Genomic DNA, 26,047 nt, shown 5'->3' with positions numbered 1-26,047 from the left:
CAACCTCGATATACTGTATAATACTACATGTGAAATATGGACATTATTAAGACATGTATTTGGATATATTTATTTGAAATACTAGTACACATTACATATGCATTTGAAATATATGTCAATATATTAGGCATATGTGAGCCACAGATTTAAGACGTTACTTCAAATAGATTGCATTTCAATGACACTTTTCCTTTCCTGACAAAAAAATGGCATACATGGGTTTGTTCGACTGCCTTGTATCAAATAGAGAAGAGAGCAATCACGTTGTTCACACACTACATACTAGTACGCACACTTCTTTTGTACAGATTCAAACCTGTCGTTTCTCCTCTGTATTGTATCATTTACAATGACTGTTGTCCCCTATCAAGATGGAAATCTGAACAGTCAGTTGGTTAATGAGGTGTTTCTCAGTTCTTGAAGTAGTGTATAGGCTACTGGGTCCACCTGCCAAGAATCATAGTCCTCATGGGACATGTTCGTACAGAACGGCAGATTTTTTGTGAAGGAAGAAACAAAAAAAATGCATTCTTATTGCACAGGTAGTATCTCCTCGATCAAAGCACTTTATAAAGGAAGACAAATTCCCTTAAATGTATTTTTTTTTACAGATCCTACTCATCTCCTAGTCAGCACTACCATTGGTAAAGGTCAGGTTCCTCCCCGACTACATTCCAGATCTTCAAAGCCTGGATTGGTATTTAACACATCAGCTAAGCACCTCAATTGATGTAGAAATCTGATGCCCGACTGCACAGTCGACAAAGTGGCACGCAACCATTGATTGATGCAATTTAAGTCACAATTTACCCATGACACATCACGATCCCCCAGGCTCTGACAGGGTGAAAGCCTCCACCTGTTCCTGTAGTCCTTTCTCTTCTGTAGCCGATTGGCTCTCAAGTATTTGCTGAGTTTCTTGATTGGCTCTTGGTTGGAGTTTAGCGATAAACTCACTGCTGGCCAACGCCCCCTCCTGTTTCGAGCAGGTGATTTTCACTGGCAACGATGATAACTTGTCTGTAGCAAAAGATATGGCATACCATATTTAGTATATTTTATTGACGGTCCATCAAATCTGATTTCTTATTGTAGTATTTTCTTGATTTATTACAACAGAGAGAGAGAGACATGGCAGAGCATTACCCCCAGGTGCGATGGGTTTCATTAGGCGGTTGAGCTGAACGTTCCAGTGTCGGACATGGTTGCTGGCTTTACGAAGCTTCTCCTGAACTTCCTACAGACCCAGAGAGAAGGAAACAAGGACATGAGAACACAGTTAAATCTGATGTCAGTTGCACTTTGTTTTACCATATCATTTACAAGCTGTTATTATTGACTTATAGGTGCCCTATGCAACAATTCCACCTGCAAATAATTATATAAAGCTTTTTCACTGTGGAAATGATGTCTACCTAAAGTCCACAGGAGCAAGATTCCCACCTAAAAAGATCCTGAACAAACCTCTTCTCCTCTACCTCTCATCTCCTCTCCCTCACCTCTAGGTGTTGGTGACTCCTCTCTCGGGTCTCTCGGAGGCTCTGGAGCTCCTGGGAGGCGTAGTGAAGGGCAGAGGGGGCCGGCCGCTCTTCCTTAGCTCTGTTTGGGGCCTCCTCCCTGGGGCTGAAGTGGCGGGATGCCTCCTGCTGCTCCTGGAGGAGCAGACACTGCCTGCTCTTCTCCTCCTCTGCCTGCAGTACCCTGGTAAAGGAGAGGAAGGAGGACAACGGTAGAGAGACAGTAGAAAGGGAGACAAGGATAGATAAGGACACAGAAGACAATTCTACTGCAATAGACAGGGACGTTTGGTGATCTGATCTGTGTCTTTAGTCTTGCAGCCATGCGTGTGTGTCCATGTGTGTGTGTGTAAAATGGTGTGTGTGTGCCTGACTCTCTCCTCCATGTGGGCCTGTATCTCCGTGTTGAGATAAGTTTGTGTAGGCGTGTTACCCTTCTAGCTCCAGCCTGACTCTCTCCTCCTCCATGTGGGCCTGTATCTCTGTGTTGAGAGCAGCCTCCAGTTTCTGCTGGGTCAGCTCCAGCTCCTGGATCCGCTTCCTCTGCTGCTCGGCCTCCTTTTCCTTCTCTGCCATCTCAGCCTGCATGCTCTCCCGCAACTGGGGAACACACGCAGGCAGGCAATCAGGCACATACGTATACATGTACACCGGCTGCATTCTCTCTCACACACACTAATCATTTATCTGGGGAACCTACACAGGTGCACTAATTAACCTCATTCTTCAGTACATGATCTCACCTTCTCTGCCTCCTCTAGCTGTCTCTCCAACTCTCTCTGGACCTCCTTCTGTTGCTCCCTCTCTTTCTCCTCCTCCTCCCTGCGCCGTGCCTCCACCTCTCGCTGGTGCTGTGGGACACAAATACATGTTAGGTACTGTATGCATTACCCCCGCTTTCCTATCTCTCCTCTTTAATGTCTCACTCTCTTTCCCTCCTGCTCACCTGAATAATACTCTCTATCTCACGTCCTTGCCGTTCCTTTTCCTTCTCCAGGTCTTGAATGGTAAGCTCTTCTGATTGGTTGCCGCGGCTGCTGCTGGCGCTCAGGCTGCGCTCCCGTTGACTCTGCTCGCGCTGGACCTGCCTCTTCAGCTTTAGTTCCTGGTGGAGGGAGGACTTGCGCTCACCCTGGAGACGGACGGCAGTCTGCAAGGCTGGGGAGAGAGAGGACAGACACACACAGGAGAATAAAAAAAAGTGATGTTCCTTCCCTAGTGCTTTTCAACCTAGGGTTCTCCCAAATGTTTTAACCATTATGTTAACAGGATATCCTCTTGGTCCGAGGACGACAATTAGGCTTGTGTCTCAGGCAGGGCGTTACACTTGTTCACATCCCCTCACCTTGGGTCCATTCCACCTTCTGTCTCTGGTCAGCGGCACTCATCTCATAGGTCTTGCTGGTGGTCTTCACACAAAAGAGACAACGCTTCCCATCCCTGTCTGGAATAGCCTAAGACAAAGAGAGGATATCTGGTGGTTGACTACCAGGGTGTCATTGACTTATCAAGACCCCAAGTTCCGCTCAGCTAATCCCAACCATAAATGATCAGTATTTGCATCAGGCTCGCAATAGGTAACCCTCATTGACTCTTGTTGTAATCCACATCCTAGTTCAAAATATAGGCCCGATGGTACATTTCTAGACAAGCTTGTATCTATACCAAGTCAAGCTAACTCTATGGTATTTTCAAATCAGGGGTTACCAACTGAGCATATGTGCTGATATTAGAGTCTGATTTGAAATCCTGCAGCTGTGGTGTTGGACTGATTCCACCATAATTTGCAAGTAAATTCATTAAAAATCCTATAATGTGATTTTCTGGATTTTTTCTTCTTCTCATTTTGTCTGTCATAGTTGAAGTGTACCTATGATGAAAATTACAGGCCTCTCATCTTTTTAAGTGGGAGAACTTGCACAATTGGTGACTGACTAAATACTTTTTTGCCCCACTGTAGATGGGAAGAGATTTAATACACCAACTCCATGGCACATGGTTTATGAACTGATACACAGAACAACGCCGGATTCAAAACGTAAAATTGTTCCATTTAAATTATACAAAATTCTTGCAACCAATTATATATATAAATAAATAACATGTACACACACATATATAGGAGATAAAACCATCCCAGCGCAATCATTAGATAATTTGTTTTGGTACTGTCCATATGTGGCTTGTTTTTGGTCACCGGTTCAGGAATGACTGAAGAATTGCAACATTTACTTGGAGCTAACTCTGCAAATAGCACTGCTGGGTGATTTGAAAAGTCATAGACAATCAATTAATATAATAATTTTAGCAAAAAAAGTCTAATTTACGATCTGTAGAAACTATGAGAATAGAAAGGTTCAGAACTTTTGTGAAACATAGCACAGTTGAAAAATATATGGCAAATAGAAATCAAAACTGGATGGTGTTCAGAGATAGATGGGAGGGGTTGAGGGACACTTGGCTAAATAAGACTGTGCCGGATACTGATGCATCTCTAGCTGGTTATAATGTTTTGGATCTGACAGAGGTGGAGATGTCACCATATTTACAAAGGACAACTTAAATGTTTCTGTATCTCGCACTACCGCTGTCCCTAAGCAATTTGAATGTCTAGTCCTACATGTGGCCCTTGGTGATAATGCCCAATTTATGCTAGTTAGAATTTATAGTCCTAATCAGAATAGAAAGAGTGGGAGGCCCGGTGCACAACTGAGCAAGGAGACAAGTACAGTAGTGTGTCTAGTTTGAGAAACAGATGCCTCACAAGTCTGCAACTGGCAGCTTCAATAAACAGTACCCGCAAAACACCAGTCTCAACATCAACAGTGAAGAGGAGACTCCGGGATGCTGGCCTTGTAACCAACTTCAGTGCCTAGAACGCTGAACTACAGTCAGGTCAAGACCCTGGTAAGGATGACGAGCACACAGATGAGCATCCCAGAGACCGTTTCTGATAGTTTGTGCAGAAATTCTTCAGTTGTGCAATCCTACAGTTTCATCAAGTGTCTGGGTGGCTGGTCTCAGACGATTCCGCAGGTCAAGGTCCCTGGATGTGGAGGTCCTGGGCTGGCGTGGTTACATGTAGTCTGCGGTTCTGAGGCCGGTTGGACGTATTGCCAAATTCTCTAAAACGTTGGAGGCAGCTTATGGTAGAGAAATAAGCATTACATTATCTAGCAACAGCTCTAGTGGACATTCCTGCAGTCAGCATGCCAATTGCATGCTCCCTTAACTTGAGACATCTGTGGCATTGTGCGGTGTGACAAAACTGCACATTTTAGAGTGGCCTTTTATTGTCCTCAGCACAAGGTACACCTGTGTAATAATCATACTGTTTAATCAGCTTCTTGATATGCCACACCGGTCAGGTGGATATTTTTGTTCAGTATGGTATACCTTTTTTCAAGGATGAGCGATAACAAGAGAATCATCCAGCCCTTTGGGTATCTAACTACACCCCCATATGCCATGTCTTGAAATATGCAGACAGATTAACAGACATAGTGCTGTTTCAGCAACTACACTTGTCTAGATGATGTGCTATATTGTTTACACCATAAGAATCATTGTGCTGCCTTATTTATTGACCCGTCAAAAGTATTTGCTGACCATTTCTTACTTGTACAAAGGTTGTGTGAAATATGCTAGATCAGGCATCTTGCAGTTGGTTCAATAACCATCTAAATGGTGAGGACACAACTTGTACTGACGTTATCAAATCTAGCTTCCTCAATATTATGAAAGGTTTGCCGCAGGGGTCGATTTTTGGCCCTGTTCTCTTCACTATCTCTATAAATAATATTGGTCTATCCGTTAAAACCTGTAACATTCATCTCTATGCGGATGATAGTTATTTACTCCTGTCCCCATCTTAACAGCAGGCCATTCATAACCTTTAGCATGGTTTTGACTCCATTCAAAAATTGCTTACTGATCTTAAAACTAGTGCTAAATGCTAATAAAAAAAAAAATTGGTTATGTTGGTCTCCAGGTCTCGTAATATTAACTTTGAGGACCTACATATTTGCACATTGACTACAGGAAAAAGAGGACCGAGCACACCCCCATTCTCATCGACGGGGCTGTAGTGGAGCAGGTTGAGAGCTTCAAGTTCCTTGGGTGTCCACATCAACAACAAACTAGAATGGTCCAAACACACCAAGACAGTCGTGAAGAGGGCACGACAAAGCCTATTCCCCATCAGGAAACTAAAAATTGTCAAAGACCCCAGCCACCCCAGTCGTAGACTGTTCTCTCTATTACCACATGGCAAGCGGTACCTGAGTGCCAAGTCTAGGACAAAAAGGCTTCAACAGTTTTTAATCGAAGCCATAAGACTCCTGAATAGGTAATTGCATTGTGAGCCACCCCCCCAACCCGTTTTTACACTGCTGCTACTCTCTGTTTATCATATATGCAGTCACTTTAACCATAACTACATGTACATACTACCTCAAGCCTGACTAACCAGTGTCTGTATGTAGCCTGTCTTTTTACTGTTGTTTTATTTCTTTACCTACCCATTGTTCACCTAATACCTTTTTTGCACTATTGGCTAGAGCTTGTAAGCAAGCATTTCACTGTAAGGTCTACACCTGTTGAATTCGGCGCACGTGACAAATAAACTGATTTGATTGAAGGGAGCCCAAATTGAACAAGACCTCCGTTATAAGTACTTGGGTGTTTGGATTGATAAGCTGTCTTTAAAAAAAAAACACACATTGACAAACTGACACGAAAGTTGAGAATTAAGATAGGATTGCTTTTTATATAAAAGAAACCAGCCTCACTTTGGAAAGTAGAAGGAAGATTGTTCAAGCAACACTTCTCCCAGTACCTGATTATGGTGATGTAATCTACATGCATGTGGCAGCCTCTGCTTTTAAAAACGTTAGATTCAAACTAGCATTCAGCACTTTGTTTTATCACCGGGGACAATGTTCCGTACACATCGCTACATTTTGTATAGTTCCATTGGCTGGGAGTCTCTAACTACCAGAAGGGTCAGCACTGCTACTTTTTGTACATAAAGCGGTTCTTCAGGGACTCCCCCAACTACATCAGCTCACATATTAACTGAAGATCCAGCCATTTTCAGACCCGCTCTCTGGACCGACTGCTTCTGGAGGTCCAGCTCATGGAATAGCCTTCAGGTCACCTTGAAATTACACTCACTGCTCTCCACTGGACAGCTTAGATGGAGTTTAAGGGAGGTGATGTGAGAGTTGTGTTTGTTTTGATTAATCCTGTTTTATTTCTTGTATTGATATTTATTTTATGTTAATGTTCACAGGGATTCCTTTCAAATTAGACCCTGGTCTCAATGGTGACCCACCCTGTAGAAATAAAAAGTTCCATTTAAAAAAATACAAAACATGACCAGAAGTATGTGGACATCTGCTCGTCGAACATCTCATTCCAAAATCATGGGCATTAACATGGAGTTGGTCCCCCATTTGCTACTATAACAGCCTCCACTCTTTTGGGAAGGCTTTCCACTAGATGTTGGAACATTGCTGCAGGGACTTGCTTCCATTCAGCCACAAGAGCATTTGTCAGGTGGGCACTGATGTTGGGCGATTAGGTCTGGCTCGGAGTCTGCATCCCAATTAATCACAAAGGGGTAATCAGGGCTCTGTATAGGCCAGTTAAGTTCTTCCACATTGATTTTGACAAACCATTTCTGTATGGACCTGGCTTTGTGCACGGCGGCATTGTCATGCTGAAACATGAAAAGGGCCTTCCCCAAACTCTTGCCACAAATTTTGAAGCACAGAATCGTCTAGAATGTCATTGTATACTGTAGCGTTAAGATTTCCCTTCACTGGAACTAAAGGGCCTTGGACAAACCGTGAAAAACAGCCCCAGACCATTATTCCTCCTCCACCAAACTTTACAGTGGGCACTATGCATTTGGGTAGGTAGCGCTCTCCTAGCATCTGCCAAACCCATATGTCTGTCGGACTGCCAGATGGTGAAGTATAATTAATCACTCCAGAGAACACGTTTCCACCGCTCCATAGTCCAATTGCAGCGAGCTTTACACCACTCCAGCAGATGCTTGACATTGAGCAAGGTGATCTTAGGCTTGTGTGCGGCTGCCCGGGCATGGAAACCCATTTCATGAAGCTACCAGACAAACAGTTCTTGTGCTGACATTGCTTCCAGAGGCAGTTTAGAACTCGGTAGTGAGTGTTGCAACTGAGGACAGAGGATATTTTGCAGCTGGCGGTCCCGTTCTGTGAACTTTTTCTGGCTGGGCCGTTGTTGCTCCTAGACGTTTCCACTTCACAATAACAGCACTTACAGTTGACCGGGGCAGCTCTAGCAGGGCAAAAATATGACAAACTGACTTGTGCCAAGTTGAATGTCACTGAGCACTTCAGTAAGGCCATTCCACTGCCAATATGTTTGTCTATGGAAATTGCATGGCTGTGTGCTCAATTTACTTTTATGTCCACATACTTTTGTATATATAGTGTACTTCTCAGTCTCAGGTACACAGTAGCAATTCACTCAGCCATTAACAAACAAATTGAATTACCCTAGCCAAGATTTTTTCTACCGGTTTTGTGGATTGAAAGATAAACCAGAATAACAAGATTACCTCCACAACACAATACTGGTCCAATGGAATCTCTCCCTTCTTGTCTTTCAGGTCCTCGCTGGCGTAGTAGGCCATGAAGGATGGCCTGAGTACAAACCAACGCTCCATCCAGTTCCTGCGCACATGTCCCTTTTTCCACATGTAACCCTGCGAGAGAGAGAGAGAGACAGACAGAGAGAGAGAGAGAGGGATCGATCATTGTCCCTGTAATGCGAATTTCATTCAGCGCAAACACATCTACACACACATAAAAACAGCCCACACACACAGCCCCACCAACTCACCCTCTTGAGGACGTTGTGGTACATCTCAAAGAAGACCTGGTCCAGAGCCAGACTGAAGGCACCCGCATTGCTGACCCTCAGCAGCCTCCCAGCACCCATGTGATCCAGGAACACCCACACCGACATGCCCTCCTCCTGGACAGAGGCATTTTGGGATAGCAGGTCCTCCAGGGGCTTGCCGTCCCACTCCTGGTTCATCGCAGTGGAAATTTTCTTCATTAGGTACTCCACCTGTGTGTGTGTGTGTGTACAAGTCAGAAAATATCTTTATCCTTCTATGGGTGAATTTGCTGAGACCCATACTCAGAAAGTGATCTAGTAAAGGGATAATGCTGTGGTCAGCAAGTTGCAACACATCTTCATAAAGCATGCAGATGTTATCAACAGGAAACCAAACCTCCCTCATATTGGTTTATTCTACTCTGACCTCCTGCTTTAGGGGGAGAACAGGAAGTAAAGACCTAGAGTAGAGATATTTTAGCAATGCACCGGAGGATGGTGCATCGGCCTCCACTGAGCAAGGGGCTAATCGATAAACATACCGTTTGTATACTGCAAGCATCAAAGCACACTATGTAGTCAAAATGACCACTGGACTGCATAACTACAACTATTTTCCAACTGTTTATATACAGTACTGTATGTGTGTCTAGTAACCCTCTATTCTCCCTCCCTCTTCAGCTCTCCTCCTTTCCCACCGCTCTCTCCCTCTTTTTCAGATGAACTATTTCCTCCCTACCTGTACATCTCTTTTCTCTCTGAAAGATACTATCTGGCTTTATATTTAAATGTGCCAATGGAGGTCAGTCTCTCCCTGCCCCCACCCCCCCTCACCTCCTGTGGAATCATGATGAGTGGGTAGTGGTCCTCCGACAGCAGGTTGAAGAGACAGAAAAGTTTGAAGCAGTCTCTCAGGGAGCACAGCAGCCCCCCCTGGCCACTGGTAAGTCTGTAGTTTTTCTTCATGGTCATCATCCAGCACAGGTCGTCAAACGTCTCCTTGTCGTATGCACCCTCTTTGACCTGGGTGCAGCACACCAGGGGTTAATTTGTTCATTAGTACTGGTAAAGAGTTTTAGATGTTAAACGGATAGTTCACCCAAATGCCATATTGGTTTCAATACCCTGTAAGCAGTCTATGGACAAGGTAAGACAGCAATGCATGCTTTGGTTTTGCTCACAGGTTAAGGAAACCAATATGTAATTTTGGGTGAACTAAAATCAAGATCAAGTGCAATTCATCTCCTGAATGGACTGGAATTCACTCATCTCAATGTGAAAATCCTCAATTGAGTATGATGGGATGGTTACCTTGGCCAGTATGTATTTGTTGAGGTAGTTTACCTTGGCCAGTATGTATTTGTTGAGGTAGTTTACCTTGGCCAGTATGTATTTGTTGAGGTAGTTTACCTTGGCCAGTATGTATTTGTTGAGGTAGTTTACCTTGGCCAGTATGTATTTGTTGAGGTAGTTTACCTTGGCCAGTATGTATTTGTTGAGGTAGTTTACCTTGGCCAGTATGTATTTGTTGAGGTAGTTTACCTTGGCCAGTATGTATTTGTTGAGGTAGTTTACCTTGGCCAGTATGTATTTGTTGAGGTAGTTTACCTTGGCCAGTATGTATTTGTTGAGGTAGTTTACCTTGGCCAGTATGTATTTGTTGAGGTAGTTTACCTTGGCCAGTATGTATTTGTTGAGGTAGTTTACCTTGGCCAGTATGTATTTGTTGAGGTAGTTTACCTTGGCCAGTATGTATTTGTTGAGGTAGTTTACCTTGGCCAGTATGTATTTGTTGAGGTAGTTTACCTTGGCCAGTATGTATTTGTTGAGGTAGTTTACCTTGGCCAGTATGTATTTGTTGAGGTAGTTTACCTTGGCCAGTATGTATTTGTTGAGGTAGTTTACCTTGGCCAGTATGTATTTGTTGAGGTAGTTTACCTTGGCCAGTATGTATTTGTTGAGGTAGTTTACCTTGGCCAGTATGTATTTGTTGAGGTAGTTTACCTTGGCCAGTATGTATTTGTTGAGGTAGTTTACCTTGGCCAGTATGTATTTGTTGAGGTAGTTTACCTTGGCCAGTATGTATTTGTTGAGGTAGTTTACCTTGGCCAGTATGTATTTGTTGAGTATTTGTTAGTTTACCTTGGGTAGTTTATGTATTTGTTGAGGTAGTTTACCTTGGCCAGTATGTATTTGTTGAGGTAGTTTACCTTGGCCAGTATGTATTTGTTGAGGTAGTTTACCTTGGCCAGTATGTATTTGTTGAGGTAGTTTACCTTGGCCAGTATGTATTTGTTGAGGTAGTTTACCTTGGCCAGTATGTATTTGTTGAGGTAGTTTACCTTGGCCAGTATGTATTTGTTGAGGTAGTTTACCTTGGCCAGTATGTATTTGTTGAGGTAGCTTACCTTGGCCAGTATGTATTTGTTGAGGTAGCTTACCTTGGCCAGTATGTATTTGTTGAGGTAGCTTACCTTGGCCAGTATGTATTTGTTGAGGTAGCTTACCTTGGCCAGTATGTATTTGTTGAGGTAGTTAACCTTGGCCAGTATGTATTTGTTAAGGTAGTTTACCTTGGCCAGTATGTATTTGTTAAGGTAGTTTACCTTGGCCAGTACGTATTTGTTAAGGCAGTTTACCTTGGCCAGTACGTATTTGTTGAGGTAGTTTACCTTGGCCAGTACGTATTTGTTGAGGTAGTTTACCTTGGCCAGTATGTATTTGTTGAGGTAGTTTACCTTGGCCAGCATGTATTTGTTGAGGTAGTTTACCTTGGCCAGTATGTATTTGTTGAGGTAGTTTACCTTGGCCAGTATGTATTTGTTGAGGTAGGGCATGTAGCCATGTTTTGACACCGGTCCATCGTCATCGTCTTGGAAGTGCTCCTCCAGTGCTACGGGGTCGTGAGGGATGTTCAACACCGTGTACAGGTTGTGGGAGAGAACCTGCGACATGCACACACACACACACAGAGAGAGAAATGAAGAAAATGCCTGTGTCAAAGGGAGATTCTCAATTGGTTCACTCAACTCCTCTGTCCTCAGTTGTCCTCTCCTCTCCTTTTTAAAAAGCGAGAACACTCCTCTGTTTTAAACTAATTGACACAACTAAGTGATCATCGAGCACTCTACAACTTAGTGGTTTCCGGGTCACCAAGGATAGAGGGCGGAGGAGTCGAGGAGAGGATGGTCTTTTGGCCAACTGAGAATCTCCCAAAATGACCCTTTAAATGTATAATGTTACTGTCAATATTACATCTGCGATTCCTATATTTGTATACAGTATGTAAGTGGTTACTGAATGAGTTCACAACTTCTAATCATCTCAAATCATGAGAAAAACCAAAGCAAGCAGTGTAAACAACATTGCAGGCCTCTGACTGACACACACACAGCCCCCTCGGTGTGAGCATGTCTGAACACCTGCCTGCTATTTCCTGGGATTCTCACCAAAGGGAGAACACAACTTGTTTGAACTCGACAGGCCAGAGACTGAGTGAAGGGGAAGATGACTGAACACACAGCACCCACCGTCTGTTTCTGTTGTACAGTAAACTCTGATATGTTGTCATGTGTACAAGTTGACTGCAGTAAAGGGAGAGGGCCAGTCCTGGACTTTGAAACGAGGGCATAGGTGATTATCGGCTGACTTTAATGCTCCCATTTCTGTGTGTAGGCTGCCGCGGTTGTGATTACTCACTGAAAGAGCGTTTCATGGATACACACTCATGAGGGTGTATCCATGTGTTAAAGTCACCAATGTATCCAAATTGTTGTGAGTGAGAATGTTTTCATCTGCATGTTTCTCATACTGAGCAGTATTCCTGCATGATCCATGCAAATTATTATGTTTACTGGTGGACTGTTAACTTTATAAATAGTATACATCCCTAGATTCAAGCTGAATAATGTATATAGGCTAATATAATAACTTGTAAGAGGCTAACAATGTACTTTTTAGGCTATCTTGATCAGATCTTCAAACCTCAAAATGTTTGTTTATAAGGTTATCTAAACAAACGATTATGTGTATATTATTATGTGAACTGTAGGCTATGAGTAACATGCTGGCGCCAGAGGCACAGAAGCAATTCAACACCCATTTCCTGATTATAAAGCTCAACACTTGGAAATATTACACTTCAAATCTAACCTTCAGCTGGGACTTCGATACTTTGCCGCATTTCTCCATGTCCAGCGATGTGAACGCGTACCAGATGGACTTGAGCAGTTCGGATTGTAGTTCCATTGTGGAGACAGACATATTTGCGTCTACATTCCGAAGCGAACGGAGTTGTGCACAGCACAGTGATATCAGTATTGCAAACTGAAGTGGAAGCACTTAACGAGAAGGTGAACAGGACACGTTAAGAAAAGGGGTGGAGAAGAGAGGAAAAATTATGTAACCAAAGTAAAATACTACCTACCTTATAAACCTATAATTATGTTTTAGGTCACTCAAAGTTAAAACTTGGAAAGACTTTGGAAAACTCTGGCATCCTTGTAAATTATTGACCCCTCTCTTTCAAGTGGGTGGTGGTAAATTAACCCCAGCTCTTGGTTGATGTCATTGATAAACATAAGCGATATGTCTTTTTCCCAACGCAGTTAAGACAAAACCACGCCCCGTTATTCAGAGAGGCGTTCTACTACGCTCCCACTGGCAAGCTAGTGTTGTTTGAAGTTATATTATCATCAGTAGTCTATTATCAGGTAAAATCATATGCTTACAATTCATCATTTCTCAAATATTTATTAGCTAATCATTTAGTCGAACAAGCAATGCTACAGCCATTGAATCTGTCTTTGAGCGTTAAGGGATGTTAATGAATAGTTTGGTCCATCCCCCATGTTATTATATTTTTCCATCTTGAAATACAAGGGTAAATGTTATTAATCAGTGACTGAAATTTCGCGCTTGGTGATATTCACTTCCGGACTTCGAGAGCGCTCAAAGCTTTGTAGAACACCTGTTATTCAGAATAACTGGGCGTGGTTTTGGCTTAACTGCGTTGGGAAAAAGAAAGACGCAGTCGGCGTTATCGCCCACCCGGTTTACATCCCCCAGCAACCACTCTGGGTTTGAGTCACACTCTCACATGTCCACAAACTCACAAGTTGTTTCCTTAAAAGTAAGCGGGTGACTGTAGACCGGAAATTATGAGCGGGCCCGCTCTACCGTACACCTTGCCAGTCCAAATAAAATATTTAAATATTGATAGTTTATTTGACCGCGACGCACGCAGACAGAAATAAGCATCGATCTCAGGTAAAGCATCCGCGCGAGCGAAAAAGCGCCCAGCTCTCAGTATGTGTAGACCATGTATCTGATGCTGTCTGGACCAAAAGAGATTGACATGTCATACTAGTTATGTCCAGCCATCGTCAGATACATGGGCTACACATAGAGGGGTACTGTTTCACTCGCTCGAATGCTTTCTCCGCAAAGATAGCAGAGAGGGTGAAGCGAGAGTAAGACAATGCGTTTGTATTGGCATAATGTGCAGACATAATAATCGGCTGCCTTCCCCGCGTTGGGACAAAGACTACCATTGGTAGGGCAGAGACAGGAGCGTCTCGTCATTATATACAGATCTCTTGCGAAATGGAAAGGAGGGTTAGCGGGTGCACAGTCACTGTTAGGATGCTGAATTCCCCTAAAGTAAATTGAGCTTCCACCAAAATACCTGTCTAAATAAAACCATTCGAAATATTTCACCAGGGAGAATGAGGATCATTAGCTTCTTTTTTTTCTCCTTAAAAAAAAATAGCTGTGGACATGGGACATCTCATTTCACCTCTTGTTGAAAGAAGCATTTATTTTGATGTTCAGCGGCTCCATGAGCTCTTTTCGCGATTGGCGGAAGCATCATATTTGAAGTAAATTTTAAGGTTTAGCATCGGGTTTTGGTTTCTGTTGGTGTTTCATACTGGAGAGGGAATGCAAAACAACGACGCTGGACAGAGTGGAATCAGGTGGATCAAAAAGGCTGTTTATTGGTCAAAGATATCTTGTCCTGCTGTTTATCGTGCACGGACCTAAGGAATGTGACTCTTGTGAGGAGTCAGAATAGTTAGGCTGCTCAGCCAGAGTTTACAGCAGAATGTATACACAGAATAATGTAGGTGGAGTCTCGTCGTGTTGATCTTCTGACTGGTCCTGAAGGGTTGGAGGCGGGCATTGCTCTAGCCAGAGCGGGCCCCCTTGGTGCACAGCAAAGTCCATTGCTCTTGGCACCCGACCAGTAGGGGGGTAGAGTGTGTGTGTACAGTGCTTCATGAAATGTGTGTGTGTCAAGGAAACGTGGATATTGGTAATGTCTGCTTTAGGCTCAGGTGTTTCCTGTCTTTGCAGAAGTGCATGCAGGGTTCAAGGTCAGCGAGATAGCTTGGCACTTCTAAGCTCGTTAGTGTTGCAGGATGCTCTTTGTAGTTTTACAGGGGAGTAATATTTGCGTGATGGCAGCTGTGTGTCCTTCGGATAATCATGTTATTGCACACAGGCTCTAGACTTGACTGAAGACACTAGGCCCAGAGTTATCTGAGGGCATCCGGTTTAACCAGAGCTTTGGTCTGCTAGTAACGCTTTATATTAGATTATTTATATAACATTTCCTGAACAACTTTTACAAAAGTTGAGTCGCTGTGTAAGTTAAAGTTAGACCTTTGGCTCCATTAACAGATAGTTAATCAGATAAGAGAGATCGGTCCCAATTTAGCCTAACATTATGTTTACATCTGTGCTAGTAATTCACCCATATACAGTGAGTTACAGTATACGAATGTTTAGCTAATGTGGGATAACTATTAGGCTACAGCTGTCTGTGTTCAGCAAGTTAACATTCAGCAATTTCAAATCCACTAACTTAGATTTCCGTACTTGAACTCAAAACAAACAATTGTTACTATCAATCTGTTAACGTTACTTAAATAGGAGAGAGAAAAGTGTTCGGGACAGACCGTCTACTCTCCTTGACTTTGTTGTGTTTCTAGAACCTTATAAAGAGGTCTTCCATGAGCGATTTCGACTTTGTAAGATTTCTGTTGATTAAAACCCACCTTAGGACAACAATGGTTGATGACCTCGGAATTATCTGTGTTGAGTCAAGGAGGGCACGCTCCCTCAACATGGATGAGTTTGCAGAATTATGTTGTTTTAAATCTACCTAGGATCATTTGGCATTTAGGTGGTCCCTCTGGTCATGATTAAAACCTGCACTGTGTACTAGCTAGTACACTGACATTCTAAAATGATAAATCCAAAGGGTATCATGTCACACAGACTTAATTTGGTCTTGATTAGGCCAATTCCAAAACTTTTGGAAAGAATAATTCATTAGACTAATTTAGTTATATTTGGAAAATTATAACTAATTTGAAGATTCTGTGATTCCCCAACTTCCTAGTTAATTACATTTACATGATTAGTTTAATCACGTAATAATAAGAATTGATTTGATAGAATAAGTATTCACATTTAATGATAGCCAGAGACCCGACACAAGTAGGTCTAGTAAATGTACCGTTAATCCCGTGCCATTTACATTCATTTCTGTTAATGCATGTATTAACTATAGTCATTTACCTTTCTCATTATGTTTGCAGTGTTGAGTTCAACCTCCTACACTATTGAGAAACAAGTTTTGGTTAATTTCATACCAATTACAAGTTGTCAAATCTTTGTTAATTGCCTTTTGTTTTGAGTGCTCCGTGAGCAATGAGCCACGTCCTGATACAGTCGAGGGAGCGTGCGCCTGAGCACGCACAGAAGTCGACGTACCTGGCTGCTCCATGCAAAAGTAGGAAAGTATCTATTTTGCAATGTCAGATTTCGTGATTGTTATAACTCACCACGTCCACCACTAATAATCTGAGCTTCGCAGTCATTTTTTTCTTGACCTCACACAGTAAGTCAACCAAGTCTGTTTCTTTAACATCCATTTCGAATGACAGTTCCTCAGTATTTGAAACAGCTTTCCAACACTCCCGGCCTCGATAATCACCAAGCCTCGGTGTGAAATATCATGATCTGATCATTCCATATATCCCGATAAAACGCTCTACAAAAACTGATGTTCCGGCTGGAAATTGTTCCACGAAAATGCCCATATAAAAAAATGATCATAACTGGCATGCAGATCGGTAGAAATGGTAGGATAAATTGTAGCTTCCCCAAACTTGAAACTAAAGAGCTGCCTATGGTCTTTACTATAACACCCATAACAAAATGATGCGTGCACACATAGGAGGACCCATGGAAAAAAACGTGCGGAAATCAACTGCCATTCAACTGATTTGTCTGTAGAGGAGTTTTTCCTCAATAGTCGGAAGACGTTTACGCCTATAAGGAATGTCTCTCCTTATCAACTTTCCTTCATCTGACTGCAATGATTTCTAAAGAACTAAACCGGTGTAAGCAAACCCTGGACCCCGGTCATGGCTAGGAGGGATCCTGCTTTTGACAAATTAATGTCAGATTTACTTTTTATGCAGCAGTTTAGGAGAATTAACGTATTAAGTTAATCATGTTTCATGTAAAAAATATATATATATTCACTAGGTGTATTCATTCAATTTGTCCAATAAAAAAATGCTTGTTTTTCTTTTCGGTTGCAAAACGTTTTGATAAAGTGTGCACTGATGAATATGACCCAGGGGAAAGCAATGCTCGATGCCCACTAAGAATTAGCTTTCACCTGGTAACTACGTTTTCCACTAGAGGGTGATATACAGCTAACTGCCAAAATAAAGGAAACACCCAGATAAAGTGTTTTTAAGTAGGGCGTTGGGCCACCACATTCTGCCAGGACACCTTCAATGTGCCTTGGCATAGATTCTACAAGTGTATGGAAATATTGGAAGAATGTGACACCATTCTTCTACGAGATATTCTATAATTTGGTGTTTTGTTGATGGTGGTGGAAAACACTGTTTCAGGTGGTGCTCCAGAATCTCCCATAAATGTTCAATTGGGTTGACATCTGGTGACTGACACACACTCACAGAACTTTGGAACTGAGTTATATACAGTGCCTTCAGAAAGTATTCAGACCCCTTGAATTTTTTCACATTTTGTTATGTTACAGCCTTATTCTAACATGGATTAAGTAAATAAAAATGGTCAGCAATCTGCACGCAATACCCAATAATGACGAAGTGAAAAGAGGTTTTTAGAAATGTTAGCAAATTTATTCAAATATAAAAACAGAAATACCATATTTACACAAGTATTAAGACCCTTTGCTATGAGACTCAAAATTGAGTTAAGGTGCATCCTGTTTCCATTGATCATCCTTGAGATGTTTCTACAACTTGATTGGAGTCCACCTGTGGTAAATTAAATTAATTGGACAAGACTTGGAAAGGCACACACCTGACTATATAAGGTCCTGAACCCAGCAAATCTGACCAATCGGGGGAGAAGGGCCTTGGTCAGGGAGGTGACCAAGAACCCGATAGTCACTCTGAGAGACCTAAAAATAGCTCCCCATCCAACCTGACAGCTTGAGAGGATCTGCAGAGAAGAATGGGAGAAATTCCCCAAATACAGGTGTGCAAAGCTTATAGCGTCATATCCAAGAAGACTCAAGGCTGTAATTTCTGCCAAAGATGCTTCAACAAAGTACTGAGTAAAGGGTCTGAATACTTATGTAAATGTGATATTGAATTTTTTTTTTATTTTTATAAATTATCAAAAAATTATAAACCTGTTTTAGCATATTTCTAACAAAATATGGAAAAAGTCAAAGGGTCTGAATACTTTCCAAAGGCTCTGCATAGTATAAAGAGGTATAGAGTACAAAGGCAAGAGTAAAAGTATGCCAGCCTTACTGGTGAACTCCCGCTAGTGCCATCCTCCTCTAGTTATTGTCTTAAAGATCAACTAAACACTCAACCTCCATGGACGTACTGCGCCAGTCGGTGCCGACAGGGAATAATACACTAATACACACACATCTTTGTCAATGTCTCTGTGTGATGTGCATATTTCAATATGTTAATTAATAATTAAACTGCATTCTTTGTCCATCTTCTTATAAGTGGGTGTAAAAACAAACAAGGATGTGGTCGATCAACATATCTAAGTATGGGCTTTGCGGGTGGTGGGTGTGTTTTGTGCTGATCAGCAGCATATAAGAAAGGGACGATTGAGCACTAATAAACACACCCTCTCACTGTAGACAGCCACCTGTTCATACCTGTCTGCCTCTATAGGGGGGCCAAATGGAGCGTTGGAGGTTGAGCTTACAGGGTAAGTGTGGTATTATATATTTTAAATACTCTTATTGTTTTAGACTGGACTTTAGAATGCAGCTTGAAGTATTTTTCCATTTTATATTAATTTCGCAATGTACTGTATATGCATATTTGTAAATACAGTTCATGGAATGCACCTTGAAATGTTGTTTCATTGTTAATGTTTTTTGGCTCATTTTCAAGGTGAAGTTCAGGATGTTATATATACTACAAAGTAGTCTATGGGCAAGAGAAACTATAATCCTTTGTTCGGTTTTTGTGAAACAGCAACTACAAGCAGCCAACTTTAGCCACCGCTAGCTAAAAATCAGTGGGAGTGATAGGGATAAAAGTGCAATAAAAAAAATGTAATTGACAAATGAACTGAAATAAACTCATTATTTGGTTTAAGTTTACTTGGAGTGATTTAGCCATGTTGCCCTTTCCTGAAGTCAATGACCAAAAGCGCCCTCTTTGGCCTCATGGGTGGAATGTTATTAATATTTTTCATAATTTTATAAAGATGATTTCAAAATACCCAACGAAAAACGGGTGTTTCTAACAGTTTTGCTATATTTCAGTCTTCTGTGATGTATATGAAGTGTAATATTGAGATGCAAACTCAAAATTGAATACATTTCACCTCTATATCTGACATGGTACAGGTGTCTCCTTTTTAAGCCCATAACCATGTGTGAGGTGTATACTATTGTTTCAAAGTAAATTTGTTAGACTACCAATAATCACTTTGTGACCCTGATTTAGCCACTGCAGTAAAAGGTTAAAAGAAATGAATCCGGTTTCTCCTTTCACTACCATTGATTGTTAGCTAGCGATAGCAAAAGTTTTTATAGCCTATTTTTGTTTTGAGTTGAGTTACTTCCATTACAGATAAACCATGAAACCCCATTGTTGGTTTGTGAAAAAAATAAGGTGCATTGACACATGTTTGCTTATTCAACCATCTAACAAGAAGCTTGTAATGCAGCTATGGTGCAGCTATGCAAATCCCGATTTTTGCATTTATTGTCATCAATAGGACAAGATAACCAAATTGAGCTTTAACAGTTGTGTTATCTTTCCCTGTGAGTTACATTTACTGCACTCTCCAATGTGTTATAAGGACATTAATGTCCAGTTATAAAGCTGTACAGTTACGTATTATAGTTTATCTGTCTTTATGACCTAGGAAATATGGAGTTATATCAGAATGTTTAGCAATTCACATGACTGACTCCTTGTTTCTACCAAATTCCCCTGGTTTCTTGTTCATGATGCTGAACTGACTTGTCCTACTTCCTCACTCACAGCCAGCATGTTTCAGTTCATGCTGTTCACTACTCTTCTGCTGGGTAAGTTAAGTCTTAAGAATCTTGCTGCATCACAGGAAATACAGAGATTCACTGAAAACCCGCAATAACACATGATTATATTAACAGTATTGCACTTTTCATGTAGCTAAAAGCATATAACCACCGTTCAAGCAACATTATGGGACTAAATGTTGAAATCCTGTTGCTGCAGGATTATTTTTTTGCTGTGACAATATGGGTGAAATTAAGATCCTTCATCTGTATAGTGATTTGTGAATGTTTGGTGGTCTTATGGTTTGAATTGCTCTGTGGATGCTCTTCCCACAGATTTATCCGCAGTGTCCAACACAGCTGTTCTAGTACGGGATGGATCCTTTGTGACTTTGCTCTGCAAAAACCCTAGCATGAGTAATGCTTGCTGGAGCAGAACATGTAATGGGTTTTGGTGCGTTGAACCAATAGTGGAGGTATCCGGACCTGACATTTTTGGCCCGACACACCCTGACAAATACAGTCTCAGAGGAGACCTGAGCATTGGAGAGCTAGACCTCACCCTTTCAAATGTGAAGCCAGCAGACGATGGGACCTACTGCTGCATGACCAGTGCATCACCAAACTCAATGACCTACCATCTGAAAATAGTTAATGGCAAGTGGTTTTAAGTCAATGTCCTTAAATCCTGGCCCAGGTAAAGTACTCCCTTTCTAAGTATGTGTTTGCCTTTATTGTTGCTTGTGTCACTGATCGTTGTAACAAACAGTATATTTACTATCAACTCACTGCGATACTAGACTTTTGTCCAACAGCAGCAAATGTCAGATTTTGGAATGTCGAATAATCACTAGAATTGTTGACTTGCCTGGTCAAAATAATGACAATAGCTCATCACAATAATGACTTCAATGAAGCAATAACCCAGATTTGGTTAAGTTTAGGCAAGGACTCAACTTGGTCAGGGTCGGGGCGATTGTTAATTAAGGGAGAAGTTACACGACCATTAGACCTGATCACGTGCTAACACCTGCTCAGCAGCCCTCTGGTGGACGAACTGTCATACTGCCTCCCGACGTATAACCACCTTGGTCAGACGTCCAATAGCGCAGTCTGAGGCATGCGACCTGGCTGACTTGCCTGAACTGTTTTATTTTGTCTTTGTCACACAGGTTGTGTGAGGGAGCTCCTGGAAGATGTTTGTTTCATTTATAATGACATTAAGCACTTTGCAAGCCCAAATGCAAACCAATGTCAACAGAGCTGCACCCAACTTGATGCCTGTCAGTATTTCACATATATTCACAGGTAGACATGTTCAATTGAAATATACAACATTCCAATGGTACAGCTGTTAGTGTAGTTTTTATAACGGTTACTGGTACCCACAGATATCCTATCAAATTACAATATGTTTACACATTTATTGTTTTATACAATATTTTACCATATTTGATCTGTTTCTATAATTAAAGCTTTTCTTTACCAATATGTATGATTCTGTTGTTAGAATCTCATTGTGCATTCTAATAATTCTGTATGTCATTTTATGCTGCTACCAGTAACACTGATCATAGTAGTTCGTAAACATTGAAAAGGAATCTCCAGCTGCATATAGCTTCATAACCTCAACAGCGAATTTACCACGTGACTGAGTTAGCAATTACACAGACTTTCATATGCAACAGATATCAACATAATCAAAAGATAAAGTCTAACTAAATGTTGATCTTCTCACAAAGTCGACAGGAGTGCTATCTGAAGGGCTCAGCTGGTGGCAGGGCAATGAATGTGATACACTTAGAAGACAGAGTTTCAGGCTACACCCTTAAAGACTGCAAGGAAAAAGGTAAGCACCTCCACCTGTTTTTATCTGAAGATCGTTATAAAGACACATTCCGCAGCTTTTCCTTCTCTTTTGGACCACTATCATGGGTAGTATTCACTAGAATCAGAAAAGGAAGCAAACGGCCCAAACCAGAGCTGTCTGAATTTGTCTAATACGCTATGCAAGTGATGCATTGTTTCCGAGGAAGTAGCCTTGTCGTTCAGGGCCATTCGCCAACACAAATATAATTATATATACAGTACCACTCAAACATTTGGACACACCTACTCATTCAGGGGTTTTTCTTTATTTGCACTATTTTCTACATTGTATAATAATAGTGAAGACATAAACTATAAAATAACACATATGGACTCATGTAGTAACCAAAAAAGTGTTTGGTTAAACAAATCTAAATCTATTTTATATGTTAGATTCTTCAAAGTAGCCACCCTTTGCCTTGATGACAGCTTTGCACAATCTTGGCATTCTCTCAACTAGCTTGACCTGGAATGGTTTTCAAACAGTCTTGAAGGAGTTCCCACAGGCTGAGCACATGTTGGCTGCTTTTCCTTCACTCTGCAGTCCAACTAATCCAAAACCATCTCAATTGAGTTGCGGTCGGGTGATTGTGGAGGCCAGGTCATCTGATGCATCACTCTCCTTCTTGGTCAAATAACCCTTACACAGGCTGGAGGTGTGTTGGGTCATTGTCCTGTTGAAAAACAAATTGTTGTCCCACTAAGTGCAAACCAGATGGGATGGCGTATTGCTGCATAATGCTGTTATAGCCATGCTGGTTAAATGTGCATTGAATTCTAAATAAATCACAGACGGTGTCACCAGTAAAGCACCCCCACACCTTCACACCACCTCCTCCATGCTTCACGTTGGGAACCACACATGCAGAGATCATCCGTTCACCTATTCTGCGTCTCACAAAGATATGGCGGTTGGAACCAAAAACCTCAAATTTGGACTCATCAGACCAAAGGACAGATTTCTACCAGTCTCGTATTTCTTGGCCCAAGCAAGTCTCTTCTTCTTATTGGTGTCCTTTACACGTGGTTTCTTTGCAGCAATTCAACCATGAAGGTCTGATTCACGCAGTCTCCTCTGAACAGTTGATGCTGAGATGTGTCTGTTGCTTGAACTCTGTGAAGCATTTATTTGGGCTGAAATCTGAGGTGCAGTTATTCTAATGAATTTATCCTCTGCAACAGAGGTAACTCTTGGTCTTCCTTTCCTGTGGCGGTCCTCATGAGAGCCAGTTTCATCATAGCACTTGATGTTTTTTTTAAACATTTTATTTGATTGAACCTTTATTTAATTAGGCAAGTCAGTTAAGAACAAATTCTTATTTACAATGACGGCCTACAAGGAGGCAAAAGGCCTCCTGCGGGGACGGGGGCTGGGATTAAAAATATATATTTAAAAAATATATAAATATAGGACAAAACACACATCACAACAAGAGAGACAACATTACATAAATAGAGACCTAAGACAACAACATAGCAAAGCAGCAACACATTCATGGTAGCAACACAACATGGTAGCAGCACAAAACATGGTACAAACATTATTGGGCACAGACAACAGCACAAACGGCAAGAACATAGAGACAACTTTTGCGACTCCACTTGAAGAAACTTTAAAAGTTCTTGACATTTTCCGTATTAACTGACCTTCATGTCTTAAAGTAATGATGGACTGTCGTTTCTCTGCTTGTTTGAGCTGTTCTTGCCATAAAATGGACTTGGTCTTTTACCAAATAGGGCTATCTTCTATATACCACCCCTACCTTGTCACAACACAACTGGTTGGCTCAAAAGCATTAAGAAGGTTAAGATATTCCACAAATGTACGTTTAATAAGGCACACCTGTTAATTAAAATGCATTCCAAGTGACTACCTCATGAAGCTGGTTGAGAGAATGCCAAGCGTGTGCAAAGCTGTCATCAAGGCAAAGGATGGCTACTTTGAAGAATCTCAAATATAAAATATATTTTGATTTTTGGTTATTACATGATTCCATATGTGTTATTTCATAGTTTTGATGTCTTCAGTATAATTCTACAATTTAAAAATATATAAAGAAATGAGTAGGTGTGTCCAACCTTTTGACTGGTACGTATATATCTTAAATTACTGCATTTTTACAAATGTTATGATATAACCGGCAATCCCATTGAAAAGATTAGGGGACATGATACGAAATGAGAGGCAGTTAAGAGGCAGTTACTTTCAAAGGTTATAAGAAACGTTTGTTTTCGTTTTCTGTTGCAAAACCTTTTGCAACAGATGATGAATAAGAGCCTGATGAGTGCATTAATGTGCACTAATGAATAAGTGCACTAATGAATAAGAGTCTGATGTCAAGATGTTTCTCTTCACAGGAAAGAAAACTGTAAGCATGGTGAAGATGTTTCTGAAAGTACCTCTGGGAGTTGACCTTAATGACCCTCTGGTGAAAGAGCAAATTCTCACACAGGTGGGAGGAGAGGTTTCAGGGAGTAACTTTGGATCTTTGCTATAGATTTGCTATGGCTCTTTGACAGCGTTGTACTGTAGCCTAATCAATGAAGTGAAAGAATACCTCTCAGACATGTGACAACACTTATACAAATGAGTAAATGGCCATCAGATCATTTCCTGTGGATCACATCTTTATACAGCATTTGTCATCCATGTTGTTTTTAGATACAGGCAGAGATCACCCAGACAGATGGAGGTGCATCTGTGCGATGGAAGGAGCAGTCGGATGGAAAAGTCTTCCAGAAGAAAGAGAAAAGAGGAGAGAAAGAAAGAACGTAAGTCAAAAGACACAAGACATGACCACTTGAATGTTCCAAGTCTGTTAGTCCATTTGGTTGTTATTCTGGGTTAATACCTCAATATAATGCATCATAATATAAATAGCAATACATGTTACAATCCCTCTTTGTGTGTGTGTGTGCATAATTATCTCTTCAGGACAGTGTGTAAAGAAGTTACAGGAATGCTGAGTGAGACTCCTACAGGGGACAAAGTGGACTTCATTTATTTGAAAGAGAAATGAAATTGTTGACAAAGACTTTCTTCTAATTGTTCTGCTTTATCTGAAATGTTACGTCATGTTCAAAGAGTTGTAGTAGGCACAACAGGGTATGCTGATTTGTTGATCATAATCTGTTCATCAAAGTTGAAGCCTTCATTCTTTTCATGCTTTATTTAACCATGATCAGTCACATTGAGATCTCTTTTTCAAGTGAGCCCTGGGATTAATGTAGCAATGTGTAACAAAGCTAAATATCCCGATTCAATCAAAGCTACAAACCAGGCTTCTAGGGGAGGAGAACAACAACCTATTTATTCTATGATGAGAAACAATGATTGATTTAATATGCAATAAGTACAACTTTTTATTTCACTTTAAACACAGAGCTTTGAATGTGTGAATTCAAGTATGTTTACAGGGCAAAACAAGGGTGTCTGAACTTTATTGAGTATGGGCTAAGTGTGTGCTAAACAAATGTTCTAAAGATAATTATATTTGAAAACGCATACAATATCAACAATCCAGACGAAGTTATGTCAAACTATTTAAACTGTTCACATTAGATATGCATAATTGTCACAGTGCAACAAGTAAAACTTCCACATGGTATTTTCTCTTCACCGAAAACATGGTGACTCTGACCATGTTGACCTTATAGACCATAACTGGTCAAGTGTTGTTATTTTAGTAAGTTAAAGATAAGTTTCAGTATAGTTTTGTTTGTCAAACCTTGCCTTGTTAATTGTTTTATTTCAGTTTACGAAATAGTTTTCATGATTCGTTTTCGTGTTAGTTTGCTGTAATAATCTTCTTCCACACAGCTTTGATCATCATGCGGCTCGCTCGGGCCGAGTATGGGGCAGGTCCTTTCCAGGTCTCCCAGTGGAGGCCGGAGGCCCAGCCGATGTGTTCGCCGGCGGGGTGCCAGTCTCCGTTCAGGCTGGCAGAGCCACAGCGACTGTACCACCACCCTCCTCCTCCCTCCGAGAAGCTGCACGTGTTCTCGGCGATGTCTCCAAAGATGCAGGGTGAGCAGCCGTCGTTGTCCTTGTCGGTTGTGCTGAAGCCAAAGCCATTCTGGTCAATGCCGGCGTATTTCCCACGGATGGCATCACCTACGGAGAGACAGGGAGGGATGCAGAGAGAGTACATCAGTTCTACTTCACTCTTGATTATATTGACTTCCAAAGGATACACCATTTATAAATATCAACCCAGAATACATATCATAT

The 26,047-nt window shown here is 41.4% G+C and overlaps 2 protein-coding genes across 6 annotated transcripts; one reads left to right on the top strand and one right to left on the bottom strand.

The window, feature by feature from the left end:
- Window positions 1-54: 54 nt before the first annotated feature.
- LOC118392543 (differentially expressed in FDCP 6-like) lies at window positions 55-12,996 on the bottom strand. Of its 4 annotated transcripts, XM_052460650.1 has the most exons (14): window positions 12,835-12,996; window positions 12,561-12,748; window positions 11,180-11,353; window positions 10,479-10,511; window positions 9,243-9,431; window positions 8,409-8,639; window positions 8,125-8,271; window positions 2,863-2,971; window positions 2,464-2,675; window positions 2,261-2,368; window positions 1,951-2,117; window positions 1,500-1,701; window positions 1,147-1,237; window positions 55-1,020 (listed from the first exon to the last, which is right to left on the bottom strand). In XM_052460650.1, the coding sequence occupies exons 2-14, from the start codon at window positions 12,669-12,671 to the stop codon at window positions 821-823; spliced, it is 1,974 nt and encodes a 657-aa protein (XP_052316610.1). In that variant the 5' UTR covers window positions 12,672-12,748; window positions 12,835-12,996; the 3' UTR covers window positions 55-820. The 4 variants fall into 4 exon arrangements, with proteins under 4 accessions (XP_052316610.1, XP_035640486.2, XP_052316612.1 ...); XM_035784593.2 differs by lacking the exon at window positions 10,479-10,511 and having other exon boundaries at window positions 11,213-11,353; window positions 12,835-12,995; XM_052460652.1 differs by lacking the exon at window positions 12,561-12,748 and having other exon boundaries at window positions 12,835-12,990.
- A 4,827-nt stretch (window positions 12,997-17,823) lies between these two features.
- On the top strand, window positions 17,824-25,930 carry LOC118392538 (uncharacterized). 2 transcript variants are annotated; one of them, XM_052460649.1, is made up of 9 exons: window positions 17,824-17,957; window positions 18,623-18,659; window positions 19,954-19,995; window positions 20,284-20,604; window positions 21,120-21,255; window positions 21,690-21,796; window positions 24,175-24,269; window positions 24,479-24,588; window positions 25,637-25,930. In XM_052460649.1, the coding sequence occupies exons 1-9, from the start codon at window positions 17,934-17,936 to the stop codon at window positions 25,845-25,847; spliced, it is 1,083 nt and encodes a 360-aa protein (XP_052316609.1). In that variant the 5' UTR covers window positions 17,824-17,933; the 3' UTR covers window positions 25,848-25,930. The 2 variants fall into 2 exon arrangements, with proteins under 2 accessions (XP_052316609.1, XP_035640483.1); XM_035784590.2 differs by lacking the exon at window positions 25,637-25,930 and adding an exon at window positions 24,752-25,287.
- The last annotated feature ends 117 nt before the right edge of the window (window positions 25,931-26,047 follow it).

The sequence above is a fragment of the Oncorhynchus keta genome, chromosome 13 (genome assembly GCF_023373465.1).
Source record: "Oncorhynchus keta strain PuntledgeMale-10-30-2019 chromosome 13, Oket_V2, whole genome shotgun sequence".
NCBI lineage: Eukaryota > Metazoa > Chordata > Actinopteri > Salmoniformes > Salmonidae > Oncorhynchus > Oncorhynchus keta.
The sequence above is the reverse complement of the archived record's forward strand: the minus strand, read 5'-3'. Positions and strand labels throughout refer to the sequence as shown.

Bases quoted from the DNA above. Each gene is read 5' to 3' on its own strand.
- LOC118392543 (XM_052460650.1), bottom strand. From the start codon at position 12,671: ATGTCTGTCTCCACAATGGAACTACAATCCGAACTGCTCAAGTCCATC. The intron at 2,369-2,463 runs GTGAGCAGGAGG...TGTGTCCCACAG, and splicing joins AGATAGAGAGTATTATTCAG to CACCAGCGAGAGGTGGAGGC. The intron at 1,238-1,499 runs GTGAGGGAGAGG...CTGGGTCTGTAG, and splicing joins GGAGTCACCAACACCTAGAG to GAAGTTCAGGAGAAGCTTCG.
- LOC118392538 (XM_052460649.1), top strand. From the start codon at position 17,934: ATGGGAGAAATTCCCCAAATACAG. The intron at 20,605-21,119 runs GCAAGTGGTTTT...TTTGTCACACAG, and splicing joins CCATCTGAAAATAGTTAATG to GTTGTGTGAGGGAGCTCCTG. The intron at 21,256-21,689 runs GTAGACATGTTC...CTTCTCACAAAG, and splicing joins TATTTCACATATATTCACAG to TCGACAGGAGTGCTATCTGA.